The sequence below is a fragment of the Pungitius pungitius genome, chromosome 3, assembly GCF_949316345.1.
Source record: "Pungitius pungitius chromosome 3, fPunPun2.1, whole genome shotgun sequence".
In the NCBI taxonomy this organism is placed as follows: domain Eukaryota; kingdom Metazoa; phylum Chordata; class Actinopteri; order Perciformes; family Gasterosteidae; genus Pungitius; species Pungitius pungitius.
The window spans coordinates 10,769,718-10,785,961 of record NC_084902.1 but is presented as its reverse complement, the minus strand read 5'-3'; the positions used below and the strand labels follow the sequence as shown (position 1 = coordinate 10,785,961).

Below are 16,244 nucleotides of genomic sequence, written 5' to 3'. Positions count from 1 at the left end.
CAAAATATTACATTTTATTCATTTTACCCAAATATGAGCAATTTCTATTCTGTAATTAACAGTTCCACTTTGAAACTTCCCAGGAGTTAAAATCAAATCTAAAATGTTACATTTTCACATGATATTTCACATAAATGAATAATTTTTCAACCAAAAACACATGGCATATACATTTATTAATCAAATATTTACTTCCTTCAATGAAATATACTAGACTTAAACAGTGGTATCGGTAACTTCAGCTGTATAGGTGAGTGCATGTATGGAAAGTATTTATGCAATGTTGCATTATGTAGTAACAAACCATAACCATTAACTAAACACAAACTAACGTCTCAGGAATGAACCACCTGGACACATGAGGGCTTTCAAAAGAAGGCCCTGGCACAGAGGGCCCATGTGCTGCCAGTGCCACGGATTTCCTCAGGTGAATCCATGGCCCTGACGTCCCTCTGCCACGCCCCCTCCACACATGCAGGGAAGTCAGCCAGGGTTGTCACACCTGCATATTATGCAGGAAATATATGAAATATTAGACTAATTGATCAGCACATAACATCACATTAAATGAAGTAACATTAAGAAATCCTTTTTTCTGAAAGATTTTTGCCCTTGACATGTTTTTTGGTATTTTTCTCTGGCTTGAACAATATTATGTAACATTTAGGTGCAAAAATGCAAGTCAATAAGCCAAATGTTGAAGACAAAATTGCAAATATTTCCACAGCAACAGTGAACTTTCCAGGAGAGCTGACATATGCTGGGATAAAGGTGATCCAGACAGCACAGAATATCAGCATGCTGAACGTGATTAGTTTTGCTTCATTAAAGTTATCAGGCAACTTTCTTGCTAGGAATGCCAGGGCTAAACACATTAATGCAAGGATCCCTATGTACCCCAGCACTGCATAAAAAGCAGCCTCAGAGCCTGTATTACATCCTAGAAGAATCTTCTTATTGCTTTGTCTGAAAACCATGTCTGGGAAAGGTGGATTTAACTTCAGCCACAACACACATATCACTATCTGAATCAATGTACAGGAGCAAACTATGATCCTTTGCTGAGCAGGGCCAAACTTTCCAGCAAATGTGTTGCCACGATATGTGGCTTTGAAAGCTGTAACAACAACAATAGTTTTTCCTAACACACAGGAAATACAAAGTGCAAATGTCACACCAAACGCAGTGTGGCGCAGCATGCACGTATACACTGTGGGTCTGCCAATGAATGTGAGGGGACAAAGAAAACACAAAAAGAGAGAAAGCAAAAGGAAACAGCTCAGCTCAGAGTTGCTGGCCTTTATCACAGGAGTCTCTTTGTAATAGATAAAGATGATCATTGTTGCCAGCGACAGGGATGCCCCTAGCAGGGACAATACTGTTATAGCTATTCCCATCGACTCGTGATATGTCAGGAACTCAATTGTTTTTGGAATGCACTCATCTCTGACCACATTGGACCAGTATTCCCGAGGACAGGGTGTGCAGTCTGCTGCACCTGTTAAACACGAACAGAAGAAAATGGTGCAGGGAAAATGACATGGACGTGTTCTGTGTATAAAATATATGTAAAAACAGAGTACATGCTTTGTTATTTGATTGTGTTTGTTTTTAACTTTGTCAACCATGCTTTTGGTACCTGTTGAGTTGGCTATAGTTCCATCAGCACATGGGATACAGTCAAAACAACAAATGGGTTTTCCCTTTTGTTGAGCTCGTCTGGTTCCTACTGGACACACATTAGAGCACATCGATGTCGGCACCTGACAAAAAAAGGTTTAAAATACATTTATATATATATATATTTTTTCTTTTTTCTTTTCTGATCTACTGATTTTATATTGCAGCAAAAATAATAAGCTTATTTCATGAAAAAAGTTTTATTTACCGTTTCTCCTGTCTTCCACACAATTTTTTCCTTTTGTATCCTGAGCTTATAAGTTTCGTCAGCGGCAGAGGCAAAATTACCCACTGTGACATGCTGCACCTGCCCATCTATAAGTTGCCAGTTAATAATATCATAAAAGGCAGGGGGGTCACCGTTGACATCAAAAAACACATTATCCCCAAACTGATTCTTAAAATTCACCCTTTTTAAGTGATCAGTGACCTGAGAAAAGGAGGATATCATTCATTATATATCCAATTTTCATGTTGACAAGATAACTATAAAAACACATTAAGCAGTTAAACTTGCATTTTTTCTCACCTGTTTAGGCTGAATGTTTGATATATTCAGACATGGCCTCACTGTAATTTCTCCGACTGGTTGACAGAATAACAGCTGATGTAGGGCATGTGCAATGGCATAAACAGCTTTATGCACATTGTAGGACACTCTGAGTTGTGTGACATTGAAGAAATCATCCTGGGAATTCAATAATGTCTCATTTCCTGTGCATTTTTCCTTTGTCGCCTCAGTCCCTGCTTGGTCCCCAGGTAAGAGAGGATAACAGCCGACCATAATTTCCCAGAAGTCCCTCACAAAGGCTGCACTTGGATCATTATAAGGGCTAATGCCTCTTAGAAACTGTTCTAGATTTGGAATAGCCGTCTTCTGCAACCCAAATCCTAGGGCTCCCCCAAAAGCTTGATACATGTCGGGTGTTGAGAGTCGAACTGCTGTTATCCAGGCCTCGCTGGCGATCCACTGAATTCCTGTAATGTTTTGTTTCACAACCTCCTTCATCAAAGGGTAAAAGTCCCCCTCTGGAGTAAAAGCAAGAATGACTTTGACAGTTGACAGCTTGATCATTTCCACAACATCCAGAATTTTATCCATCGTATATGTTCGTAAAACTGTCCCGACAAAGGCTATACAAACCCCAAGGTTCTTAACCTCCTCAGTAAAAGCCTGAATCCCACCTCGCCCGTAGTCATTGTCTGACTGTATAACCCCGATCCACTGCCAGCCAAAATGTTTTACAAGTGCTGCCAGAGCTTTCGCCTGGAAATAGTCACTGGGGATTGTCCGAAAAAAAGTCGGATATTTTGCTCGGTTACTCAGACAGGCACATGTTGAGAAGAAACTAACCTATGAAAAGAACATGAAAAGTGTCACATTCTACACAAGAATCAAATATGGTAAACACTAATGCAATCAAACATCTAATTGAATCTCTTACTAGTGGCACTTGAAATGGTCCAACAGTTCCAGCCACTGCTAAAGACTGAGACGATTCTGATTCTGCCACAAGGGCAGATATCGGTGGAGGACAAGTGAAATTGAATTCTTTCTTCTCTGGTCCACTAACCAGCGTAAGTGCAGCACGTAGAGTATTTGTGGGTGATGAACAAGAGTTAAGGATCCTATAGCCAAGGGAAATGTTTGGCAAGAATGAAGGATCATTGTTGATTTCTTCAATTGCAAAAATCATTACTTGGGTCCATCGAAAAGCACGCAGGTCAAATCTGAAAAGTTTTTGGTGATTGGAATAGGTTGTAAAATGACAGAGCTTCAGATGTGCAGTACATGAACGTGCAATGGCAAGTTGTAAGATGAGGAGCATGAATAAAGTAAGGCAGACATGTTAAAACTTACCCTGCACACTTCACACTTGGCGCCTCTCTCTCGAACGTTGAAGTGCTACTTATGTCTTTGTTGAAAACCGGGAAAATCCCTCCTATCATTATGTCTCCCTGCTTGAATAAACTAGGCGTGTCAAACTTCTTGAGCAGTTCACAGCCAGAAACTGTATGCGGGCAGAAGACAAAGAGTGACAAGACAATAGCTCTCTGCAGCTCATGCATATTTGAATGGAGATGAGGACGCGACTCTTACTTCAACATTGTTGTTGTACAGGTTGATATGCTCTCTTCATAAAAGGTTAATTTATATCCCACAGGCCACAGTTGTCTCAGATGGGTAGGATTAATACATCAGGGAAGGGGTCTTGTTATACTCACAAAGTACACTTTGCTAACATGTATAGATACACAGTAGAACACTTTGTGTGATCCACTGAATCTCGCCGTGGTCAAATGCCACAGTTATGGGATACTTTGATAGTGTGCCTTGAACTTCAAATGACAAAAATCAGTAGGTCATGGGAGAAATTTGGTGGTTTTAAATCTTTGGGGGTTTGTCAAATGAATGCACGGCCAAGATGGCTTTGAAAAGTGCGGTTTCACTTATTATAAGGACTAAATGTGATGTTAAACAAATGTATTGGTTTGTTTTTCAACCAAACATTTCAATATGCACAATTTTTTTTGCCCTTGCTCTGTGTAAAGTTCCCTTCCACTTAATTTCATCACAGTTTGGGTTAATGTCCTGTTTTATTTGGTAGTTTCATGTCTCTCGTGTCCTCGGGGTTTACTTCACTTCCTGCTTTGTCCTGTCATTGTCTGCCCATGATTGATTCCACCAGTGTCCAATCACCTGCACCTCCCCTGTGTATTTAAGCCCTGGGTGTCTTGTGCCCCTTGTTGCGTTGTTGCATGTTGTGGGTCTCATTGTAGTCTGTAGTCCTCATGCCATGTCAAGTGTGTAATCTTGTGTATTGTTAATTCCTGGTCCCCGTCTCGTCTATGTATTTCCCCCCTTTGGCTTTCTGGCTTTCTGGATTCTTAGAAGTTCTGGATTTTTGAACTTCTGACTATTAAAGTCTTTTTTTATTGGTGCGAACTCCGCACCTGAGTCCTCCTTCCTGCCACGACACCCTAGTCGTTCTGACAAATTTACGAACAATAACTGTGTTTCTATGATAGAAAAAGACTGCAAATACAGCTATAGAAATTTCAGTGGAAAATAGATACATTCAGTTGCTAAACTTCCAAGTTATTAATTCAAATTGATTGTTGTGTACTATAAAGCATATTTCCAGAGGTGGGAACAAGTCACTGCTAGGCAAGTCACAAGCAAGTCTCAAGTCATTGCCCTCGAGTCCCGAGTCAAGTCGAGTCAAAGACGAAGCAAGTCCCAAGTCGAGTCACAAGTCAAAACCAACAAGTCTCAAGTCGAGTCACAAGTCGTACCATTTGAGTTTCGAGTCATTTCGAGTCCTTTTATTATAGTGGGGACGGGGAACCCTGGGTGATGGTGCGCTGCCTCACAGACCTAGACGACGAAGGGAAGGGTAATGGTGGATCGACTGTGACTGTGTTATAGTACTGTAACGCTCACCCCAATGCTGCAGCGTAAATAAGGAGGCGATGACTGGCTTGCAACTCCGCTGCATTTATTTATATAAAACAACTCAACTTCGGTCACTGTTGGCCGTCACCACGCCGAACGAACACTTCCGCATACACGGCCCCCCATAACTCGGGTTGTCTCGCGTAACTACAGCTGGTAACAGCGCATAACGTGAACACATGCAACATCTGCATAACTGATTAACTAATAACTTTAACTCAGCTCATTACACTACTTTAAAACGGACGTTGGCATAATGTTGGCGAGGATTTCCATCGGAGTCTGAATCCGGGTTCAAAAATCCCGATTTTTGTAACCATGAACGAGCTGTCTCGTTGATACGGTCAAATGGACTGCAGTGATTGGATGTCGTGAAGGCAGCGCGCGCTCTCTGCATACAGGTGGCGCACATTTTTCGACAGATGCAGATAAACAGAGCGGCGCGGTGGTGTGAAAATGTTTTCCCCCAGTTTTCATGGGAAGTAGCAAGTCTTCTCGAGTCAAAAGGCTCTATCCAAGTCAAGTCACGAGTCATCGGTGTTCAAGTCCAAGTCGAGTTGCAAGTCTTTGTACGTTTCGTCGAGTCGAGTCTCAAGTCATCAAATTCATGACTCGAGTCTGACTCGAGTCCAAGTCACATGACTCGAGTCCACACCTCTGCATATTTCTATTCATCATTTTTTAATGATACCAAACTAAATTGTTTTGGAAAATGATTAAGTAAAATATTAGAAAATCACACATTCTTTAAATAAAAGAATACCATGACTTTCTAAAATAAAAGTCCAACTTGGAATAAAGTGCAATTAGTTCAAGCCATCACTTTATATAATGTGTTTTTTGTCAGGGCAAAAATCACTCTATACTCAAATCTGGTGAATGAAAAACCATTTGAAGCAAAAGTTGCATAAAATCAGACACAATTCAATGGAAAACTGGTCAGTTAGATACTTCAATCAAACTCACCCATTGCACTTGCACCCACTGGCAGTGCTCTTATTATTGTCAAAGTGACACTGATTGGATGTCAGCAGTCGCGCCTGATTTACTCTTCTTCACTGTGTTGTTTATTGACCTCTGCTCCAAAAACAGCATACCCATGATAAAATGAGCCCTTTCTCTGCAGCTACTCTGCCTACCTGGATTTTTTTTTGTTTTGCTGTCAGGATAAAGGGAACACCTGTAACTGTGTTCTGATATGTAAATATCAGTGTACTGTATATGTTAATGGTTAAGCAATAAATGAAGAAGGCGCACAGAAACTATTTTTTATTTTTCATATTTGCCTGAAAAAAATCACTTACAGGGTATCCATCCCTATAAAATATGGATACTAGACAAAACACTCATCTAAGACCTAGCCCATTGTATGCACAGTATTTGTGGAAAGTTTTACTTTGATAGTGAAGCTGTCACAGTGTAGGTTTTTGTCTTGTTTTAATTTGTAGTTTCCTGCCTCTTGTGTCCCTGGTTTAGCTTCAGTTCCTGCCCCGTCGTGTTACCCCCTGCGATTGTCTGCCGTGTCCCTGATTGTTTTCACCTGCACCTTCACAGTGTATTTAATGTGTGTCTCTTGTCGCGGGATTGAATGTCGTACTACTGTTTATCACACTGGCAAATGAAATCCAGCGTATTCAGCAATAATGTACAGTTGCTGTTCACATTGACCAGAGCGTTCCATATCACTGCGCACTCAAAGGAACAAGTTAGCTTTTGCGGGACCGTTAGTTTACATTTGAGCTTTTAGCTCGGTGGCAACCCCCGTAAATCCCGCGTAAATCCCACAAATGATCGTTTTGAGGCAATGCAAGCTTTCGTAACCGGACAATTAAGGTGGACGTCATGAACGATGTGAATTAATGAGATGGTGCGGGACCCAATACTGTTTACATGCATGTACGGGGACTATTTTCCCTCTAGACTGATGAAATGTGATACACAACGTTTGGTGGCTACAACTATTTTGTGCTGAAAGGTAGCTATTTAGATAAAGTTTTTGAGTAAAAATATATAAACTGAGAATTAATAATTTGTTAGTTTTGCTTATGAAACTATTGTTTCGATTGTGATTTGTGTTGTTTTTCTATTATTTAGTAAAACAAACAAAATGTTCCAAAATCCTTTTATACTACAGCTTTTTATGCCACCTTATTACAACGTGAGTGAGCAAAATAAACACACTATTTACAAACTATTTATTTACTGTGCTTTATTTGTGATTATTTAAAAGTGCATACAGAATCAACATCAATCAATATGAGCAATATGTGCATCAATATGTCAATTGGAAACGTCATGCAAAAAATGAAGCCTGTTGAAGGACATGCACGTTCAGAAGAGGAATGTACTGCAGCAGGATCTTCATGGCCCTCTGCTACAGTGTCAGTGCCAGGCTGTGGATCAGCACTAAGGTTGCTCCTGTGAGAGAAATACCTGATGCTCCCGTTTGGCTGAGAACACTGAAGTTCTTTTTAAAGTTCAAAATATTACATTTTATTCATTTTACCCAAATATGAGCAATTTTTATTCTGTAATTAACAGTTCCACTTTGAAACTTCACAGGAATTAAAATCAAATCTAAAATGTTACATTTTCACATGATATTTCACATAAATGAATAATTTTTCAACCAAAAACACATGGCATATACATTTATTAATCAAATATTTACTTCCTTCAATGAAATATACTAGACTTAAACAGTGGTATCGGTAACTTCAGCTGTATAGGTGAGTGCATGTATGGAAAGTATTTATGCAATGTTGCATTATGTAGTAACAAACCATAACCATTAACTAAACACAAACTAACGTCTCAGGAATGAACCACCTGGACACATGAGGGCTTTCAAAAGAAGGCCCTGGCACAGAGGGCCCATGTGCTGCCAGTGCCACGGATTTCCTCAGGTGAATCCATGGCCCTGACGTCCCTCTGCCACGCCCCCTCCACACATGCAGGGAAGGCAGCCAGGGTTGTCACACCTGCATATTATGCAGGAAATATATGAAATATTAGACTAATTGATCAGCACATAACATCACATTAAATGAAGTAACATTAAGAAATCCTTTTTTCTGAAAGATTTTTGCCCTTGACATGTTTTTTGGTATTTTTCTCTGGCTTGAACAATATTATGTAACATTTAGGTGCAAAAATGCAAGTAAATAAGCCAAATGTTGAAGACAAAATTGCAAATATTTCCACAGCAACAGTGAACTTTCCAGGAGAGCTGACATATGCTGGGATAAAGGTGATCCAGACAGCACAGAATATCAGCATGCTGAACGTGATTAGTTTTGCTTCATTAAAGTTATCAGGCAACTTTCTTGCTAGGAATGCCAGGGCTAAACACATTAATGCAAGGATCCCTATGTACCCCAGCACTGCATAAAAAGCAGCCTCAGAGCCTGTATTACATCCTAGAAGAATCTTCTTATTGCTCTGTCTGAAAACCATGTCTGGGAAAGGTGGATTTAACTTCAGCCACAACACACATATCACTATCTGAATCAATGTACAGAAGCAAACTATGATCCTTTGCTGAGCAGGGCCAAACTTTCCAGCAAATGTGTTGCCACGATATGTGGCTTTGAAAGCTGTAACAACAACAATAGTTTTTCCTAACACACAGGAAATACAAAGTGCAAATGTCACACCAAACGCAGTGTGGCGCAGCATGCACGTATACACTGTGGGTCTGCCAATGAATGTGAGGGGACAAAGAAAACACAAAAAGAGAGAAAGCAAAAGGAAACAGCTCAGCTCAGAGTTGCTGGCCTTTATCACAGGAGTCTCTTTGTAATAGATAAAGATGATCATTGTTGCCAGCGACAGGGATGCCCCTAGCAGGGACAATACTGTTATAGCTATTCCCATCGACTCGTGATATGTCAGGAACTCAATTGTTTTTGGAATGCACTCATCTCTGACCACATTGGACCAGTATTCCCGTGGACAGGGTGTGCAGTCTGCTGCACCTGTTAAATACGAACAGAAGAAATTGGTGCAGGGAAAATGACATGGACGTGTTCTGTGTATAAAATATATGTAAAAACAGAGTACATGCTATGTTATTTGATTGTGTTTGTTTTTAACTTTTGTCAATCGTGCTTTTGATACCTGTTGAGTTGGCTATAGTTCCATCAGCACATGGGATACAGTCAAAACAACAAATGGGTTTTCCCTTTTGTTGAGCTCGTCTGGTTCCTACTGGACACACATTAGAGCACATCGATGTCGGCACCTGACAAAAAAAGTTTAAAATACATTTATATATCTATATATTTTTTTTTTTTCTTTTCTGATCTACTGATTTTATATTGCAGCAAAAATGATAGTTATTTAATGAAAAAGCCTTTTTTGTTACCGTTTTTCCTGTATTCCACACTATTTTTTCCTTTTGTATCCTGAGCTTATAAGTTTCGTCAGCGGCAGAGGCAAAATTACCCACTGTGACATGCTGCACCTGCCCATCTATAAGTTGCCAGTTAATAATATCATAAAAGGCAGGGGGGTCACCGTTGACATCAAAAAACACATTATCCCCAAACGGATTCTTAAAATTCACCCTTTTTAAGTGATCAGTGACCTGAGAAAAGGAGGATATGATTCATTATATATCCAATTTTCATGTTGACAAGATAACTATAAAAAGCAGTTAAACTTGCATTTTTTCTCACCTGTTTAGGCTGAATGTTTGATATATTCAGACATGGCCTCACTGTAATTTCTCCGACTGGTTGACAGAATAACAGCTGATGTAGGGCATGTGCAATGGCATAAACAGCTTTTTGCACATTGTAGGACACTCTGAGTTGTGTGACATTGAAGAAATCATCCTGAGAATTCAATAATGTCTCATTTCCTGTGCATTTTTTCTTTGTCGCCTCAGTCCCTGCTTGGTCCCCAGGTAAGAGAGGATAACAGCCGACCATAATTTCCCAGAAATTCCGCACAAAGACTGCACTTGGATCAGTATAAGGGCTAATGCCTCTTAGAAACGGTTCTAGATTTGGAATAGCCGTCTGCTGCAACCCAAATCCTAGGGCTCCCCCAAAAGCTTGATACATGTCGGTTGTTGAGGGTCGAACTGCTGTTATCCAGGCCTCGCTGGCAATCCACTGAATTCCTGTAATGTTTTGTTTCACAACCTCCTTCATCAAAGGGTAAAAGTCCCCCTCTGGAACAAAAGCAAGAATGACTTTGACAGTTGACAACTTGATCATTTCCACAACATCCAGAATTTTATCCATCGTATATGTTCGTAGAACTGTCCCGACAAAGGCTATACAAACCCCAAGGTTCTTAACCTCCTCAGTAAAAGCCTGAATCCCACCTCGCCCGTAGTCATTGTCTGACTGTATAACCCCGATCCACTGCCAGCCAAAATGTTTTACAAGTGCTGCCAGAGCTTTCACCTGGAAATAGTCACTGGGGATTGTCCGAAAAAATGTTGGATATTTTGCTCGGTTACTCAGACAGGCACATGTTGAGAAGTAACTAACCTATGAAAAGAACATGAAAAAGTGTCACATTCTACATAAGAATCAATTATGGTAAACAATAATGCAGTCAAACATCTAATTGAATCTCTTACTAGTGGCACTTGAAATGGTCCAACAGTTCCAGCCACTGCTAAAGACTGAGACGATCCTGATTCTGCTACGAGGGCAGATATCGGTGGAGGACAAGTGAAATTGAATTCTTTCTTCTCTGGTCCACTAACCAGCATAAGTGCAGCACGTAGAGTATTTGTGGGTGATGAACAAGAGTTAAGGATCCTATAGCCAAGGGAAATGTTTGGCAAGAATGAAGGATCATTGTTGATTTCTTCAATTGCAAAAATCATTACTTGGGTCCATCGAAAAGCACGTAGGTCAAATCTGAAAAGTTTTTAGTGATTGGAATAGGTTGTAAAATGACAGAGCTTCAGATGTGCAGTACATGAACGTGCAATGGCAAGTTGTAAGATGAGGAGCATGAATAAAGTAAGGCAGACATGTTAAAACTTACCCTGCACACTTCACACTTGGCGCCTCTCTCTCGAACGTAGAAGTGCTACTTATGTCTTTGTTGAAAACCGGGAAAATCCCTCCTATCATTATGTCTCCCTGCTTGAATAAACTAGGCGTGTCAAACTTCTTGAGCAGTTCACAGCCAGAAACTGTATGTGGGCAGAAGACAAAGAGTGACAAGACAATAGCTCTCTGCAGCTCATGCATATTTGAATCGAAATGAGGACGTGACTCTTACTTCAACATTTTTGTTGTACAGGTTGATATGCTCTCTTCATAAAAGGTTAATTTATATCCCACAGGCCACAGTTGTCTCAGATGGGTAGGATTAATACATCAGGGAAGGGGTTGTGTTATACTCACAAAGTACACTTTGCTAACATGTATAGATGCACAGTAGAACACTTTGTGTGATCCACTGAATCTCGCCGTGGTCAAATGCCACAGTTATGGGATACTTTGATAGTGTGCCTTGAACTTCAAATGACAAAAATAAAGTTTGCAACGCGGCATTCCTGGTGTTGCTCCACACGGTTAACGACCACTGACTTGCGAACGCTTCGTCCGACGGCTGCAGGCGTCCTTGGCTGCAACCGTTCGGCCAGTGCCCCGACGTGCAAGGAGTAGCGAGGACCCATCTAATGCTGCATGCAGCTTTAATTTTCAATTAAATTTTGTACTTGGCATTATACTCTTCTCCAACTGTTATTTTTCTGGAAAAAAATGTTAAAATGGACAAGGAAATGTGAATAAAATGCACTAATATCGCCAAAGAGTCAAAAGAGGGACATCTGCAGGCCATTTTGGATACAACATAATTTAATGTATAAAATTAGTTACTTGTGTAAACTAAAGAAAGCAACAGATAAACAACAGTATTCTGCACAGATTTGAATGAACTGGCATTCCTACCACAACATTTTACTTGCTAACAAACTAAATTCTATATACTGTTTTTGCACTATTTATGATCACATACTAATCGGGGAAAAAAAGACATGAGTCATTTATTCAACTGTTCACAACAGGTAGAAAAAAAATGTCTTGCTTCTCTATAATGTCTTAATAAGCCATAACATTTTACGTTGTTGTTACACCAACTATATATGCTCGAAACTTTGTGATCACAGATTAAAGACTTCTTGGTGGTATTTTACCCATCAAATGTTTTTTTGAGTTTTGTTCTGGTCTGAAAATAATAACATAACACTTTGGAAAGAAAATACATCCAAGCAAACCGAAACTAGAGGCCAAAATGGCAAATATCTCCACAGCCACAGTGAACTTCCCAGGTGAACTGACATAAGCTGGGATAAATGTAATCCACACTGCACAGAATATTAGCATGCTGAAGGTGATGAGTTTGGCTTCATTAAAGCTGTCTGGTAGCTTTCTAGCAAGAAAGGCAAGAATAAAACACAAGAAAGCAAGAAATCCGATGTAACCCAAAACAGCCCAGAACCCTACAACTGACCCCAGGGCACATTCTAAGATGATCTTTTCTTTATAGTGTTTCATGTTTTTGTAGGGGAAAGGAGGATTGATCGTCAGCCAAAGAATACAAATTATAACCTGAATGAGAGTGAAACACAGAACGCTGAGTCTCTGCTGTGCAGGCCCAAACCATTTCATCACATTACTACCTGGAAGTGAGGCCCTGAAAGCCATTAACACCACTAGAGTTTTCCCCAGAACACAAGAGATACAGAGGACAAAAGTGATGCCGAATGCAGTGTGTCGCAGCATGCAGGACCACTGTGTGGGCCGCCCTATGAAGGTCAGAGAACACAGGAAACACAGCTTTAAGGAGAAGAGCAGCAGGAAGCTCAGCTCAGAGTTGTTGGCTTTTACAATAGGAGTCTCATTATGAGTGAAAAAAATGATTGATGTCAGAAGAGATAAAAATACGCCCAAACAGCCAAATACAGCTAAAAGTATTCCCATGATCTCTTCATAGGAGAGATACTCAGTCTTTTTTAGGAGGCACTTGTCTTTCTTTTCATTGGGCCAAAATTCAGGTGGACAGATCAAACAGTCTGGAGAATCTGTAAAATAAATAAATCAAAGAAAAATAGGATCATCAACCAAAATCAAATAAAAAATGATGTTATTAGCTTAGGTGACGATACATGAATATCTCTGATTTTGTAATCTGTTACTCACTTGTTTGATTACTTATTGTTCCCTCAGGACACTGAAAGCATTCAAAGCAGCACACAAGCTTAAGCTTGTTTATGGCTTTACGGGTACCAGGTGGACATGGTTCCGTGCAGACGGATCTTACCACCTAAAAAGGCAAATCACATAATGAAATAGTTTGCATGTCGCCCATTGCAATGTTTGCAAAGTTCTTTAGGGATACATTTCTAAACTAAATCTTACATGTTGGATGTGTGTGGGTGCTGATGCCCACAGAGGCAGCTGACCTGCCTTCTCCTTACCTTATCACTGTCTCCTCCCCAAACTATATTGGTGTTGTCTTTTATTTTGAATTTTTTCCCGTCCAGGTAAGAGGTATCGTATTGACCGACATTGACGATCTCAACAGAACCATCTTCTTTCATCTGCCAGTTAACTAAGTCATACTGGGCAATTGATTCTCCATTTTCATCAAATGAAACTTTGGCCCCATTCTGTGTCGTGAAGTTCACATATTTAATGTGTTCCAACACCTGTAAAGTGACATTCAGCACAATCTAGTAAACATACAACTTACAAGCATGGGATGAACTAATTTTAGTATTTAAATAGTACACTGAATGATTACATAAGATTGTATTGTTCTACATTAATCACAAAAATAAAAGAACCACTAAACACTAAGAACGCTATGCCTGAATAAATACACCATAACTTACTAGTTTAGGCCGAACTTCGTTCTTGTTCACACAGGGTTTTCCTGTCGTGGGATTTGAGCCATTTTTACATTGCAATAGTGCATGAAGGGAGTAAGCCACCAGGTACACGGCTTTATACACATTATTCTCAGCCCTGAATTGTGTTATGGCTGTGTATGCACTGGAGACCGTCCTGAGATCCTCTGCGCCAGTGCACACAGTAGTTGTATTTGATGGAGAGAAGCTGCAGTCAAAGAAATTCTCCCAGAAAGCTTTAATTATAGTACTCTGTGGTTCATCTGTGGGTTTTAGGCTGAGTAAGTATTCACCAAGACCTGGTATGTATGCCAGAGGGAGGGCAAAACCCATTGCGCCCTGTAAAACTGACCTTCTCCCAACAGAAGCCAGGCTTCCTTCTGTGATCCAAGCCTCACTGCCAATCCACTGCTTTCCTGTGATATTATATTTTTCAATATCTGACAGGAACGATTTGGTTTCATAAAAGGACATAAACAACACGACTACTTTTGAGGAGCACTCTCTTAGTGTATTCACGATGGTATTCACAGTGAATTGTTTTGCCGCATTGTAAGGTAATGTGTATTCAACACATACACCCTCTTTCTTTCCTTCCATGTTGAATTTAGCTACACCTTCATTTGAGTACAATCCATCCGAGTGTATAATCCCCACCCAGAGCCAGTCAAAATGTTTCATAAGCTGCACGAGGCCGAGGATTTGGAAGTGATCACTAGGCACAGTTCTAAAGAATGTGGGATACAGTCTTTTGTTGCTCAAACAAGAACAGGTTGAAAGATGGCTTACCTTCAAAGAAAAAAAGACAGTTGAAAACAATAAATCTACATCTACTTTCAAAGGTCGAATTTTAAATATACATGAAATCTGTTGCAGTTCTTCTCACCTGTGGAATAAATAGCGGGCTTAGAATCAGGTTCATATCTTGACTAACTCCAGAGGATGAATGGCCTATGAGAGCCTGGATCGGATCACTGCAGCCCTTTGAATCCTCTCCAGTTACTGCTTCTATCGCTGCTCGTACCAGGTTTTCACTGCCGCAGCCATTGTACACCCGATAGCCAAGACTCACTCCGGGAAGGAGCTCAGTATTTCTGTTAATCTCCTCCACAGTAAAAATCATTGTACGGGCAAACTTCAATTCCCTGTCATTCCACCTGCAAACATAGTGTTAAGTGTTGGCAAGTTACCTTAAAAGAAGTTAAAAAAAAGTAACTATAGCAAATAATCATTCTAATAATACTAAATATAAATAACGATCATTTGGCAACACATCAAACAGGCACATGAATCACGCAATACATTCATGTTGCATACAAATTTGACATATTTTAACCACTTACTTAGTGCAGTATGTGTTTGGAAATGCCCCATAGCCATAATCGTTCAGTATGCGTGTGCTAGTCATAGAAAAAACTCCTCCTATAATAAGATCACCTTCGTTTGAAAATTCCAAAAACCCTGTCTGCCCGAGCATTTTGCATGTTTGGTTTTCTGACATTGTCCCTGCCATCAGCGTGAATAAGATAAAAGTAATCCAACCCATCGTGAGCCACCCTCCCCTCCGGTGAAGCATGTCTGACCTGGGAGCCGACCTTTATAGCTTTTCCCACTATGTGAGAAACATCAGCAGCCAATGTGAGCACTCTTAATTCTTTTATCACAAATTATTTGAGAATTTTTTTATCTGCTGATTGTCATCTTGCACACAAAAGGCATTGTTTACCTATTTGTATCTAAAGTGGACTTAAGGAACTAAGTAAGGGAAATAATTGTATTTTTTTACCACAGGAATATAAATGTAGTAGGTATGTAGTGTACATTTAAATTCAATTAAGAGTTTTAATTAAAATGAACTTCGCACTTGCAACATTAATTGTTGGAATGCAGTTCTGCATTCCAAGTATTGTTCTTCGAATCTTTATTCAACTTATTCTATTTCTTCCGCGCCATCTTTCAACTCCTTCACACTTTTTAGCTATTTAAATATTAAAATGTTCAGCTCATTCAGGAGAGGGGTGCTATGACTTTTCAGCTCTCTAGCTCTTATAATTGAATTTATATTAAATAAAATCATCATCTTTTGTCTGTCTTGAGGCCCATAGGCTTCAATACAAATCAGCCATTATTTAAAAAAAACAACAGAAGGTACATGTTTTGTAAACTGCTAGTTGAGCAGTTTTAAAACACATAGAGACATAAAAACTACAGTCATTCGTT

At 39.8% G+C, this 16,244-nt stretch overlaps 3 protein-coding genes and 1 long non-coding RNA gene across 4 annotated transcripts in view; 1 reads left to right on the top strand and 3 right to left on the bottom strand.

Annotated features, from left to right (window-relative positions):
- The window catches only part of LOC134127038 (uncharacterized), a 90,278-nt gene that overhangs the window by 59,412 nt on the left and 14,622 nt on the right, over nucleotides 1–16,244 (top strand). The window lies entirely within an intron of this gene.
- Nucleotides 579–3,660, bottom strand: LOC134127032 (extracellular calcium-sensing receptor-like). The gene is made up of 6 exons (XM_062561615.1): nucleotides 3,542–3,660; nucleotides 3,126–3,411; nucleotides 2,210–3,034; nucleotides 1,889–2,110; nucleotides 1,640–1,763; nucleotides 579–1,498 (listed from the first exon to the last, which is right to left on the bottom strand). The coding sequence occupies exons 1-6, from the start codon at nucleotides 3,628–3,630 to the stop codon at nucleotides 579–581; spliced, it is 2,466 nt and encodes an 821-aa protein (XP_062417599.1). The 5' UTR covers nucleotides 3,631–3,660.
- On the bottom strand, nucleotides 8,038–11,268 carry LOC119227446 (extracellular calcium-sensing receptor-like). Its single transcript, XM_037486258.2, has 6 exons — nucleotides 11,150–11,268; nucleotides 10,734–11,019; nucleotides 9,817–10,641; nucleotides 9,504–9,725; nucleotides 9,257–9,380; nucleotides 8,038–9,114 (listed from the first exon to the last, which is right to left on the bottom strand). Exons 1-6 carry the CDS (start codon nucleotides 11,236–11,238, stop codon nucleotides 8,195–8,197), a joined length of 2,466 nt encoding a protein of 821 aa, XP_037342155.2. The 5' UTR covers nucleotides 11,239–11,268; the 3' UTR covers nucleotides 8,038–8,194.
- LOC134127036 (extracellular calcium-sensing receptor-like) lies at nucleotides 12,283–15,165 on the bottom strand. Its single transcript, XM_062561633.1, has 5 exons — nucleotides 14,911–15,165; nucleotides 14,010–14,813; nucleotides 13,593–13,823; nucleotides 13,315–13,438; nucleotides 12,283–13,196 (listed from the first exon to the last, which is right to left on the bottom strand). The coding sequence occupies exons 1-5, from the start codon at nucleotides 15,145–15,147 to the stop codon at nucleotides 12,283–12,285; spliced, it is 2,310 nt and encodes a 769-aa protein (XP_062417617.1). The 5' UTR covers nucleotides 15,148–15,165.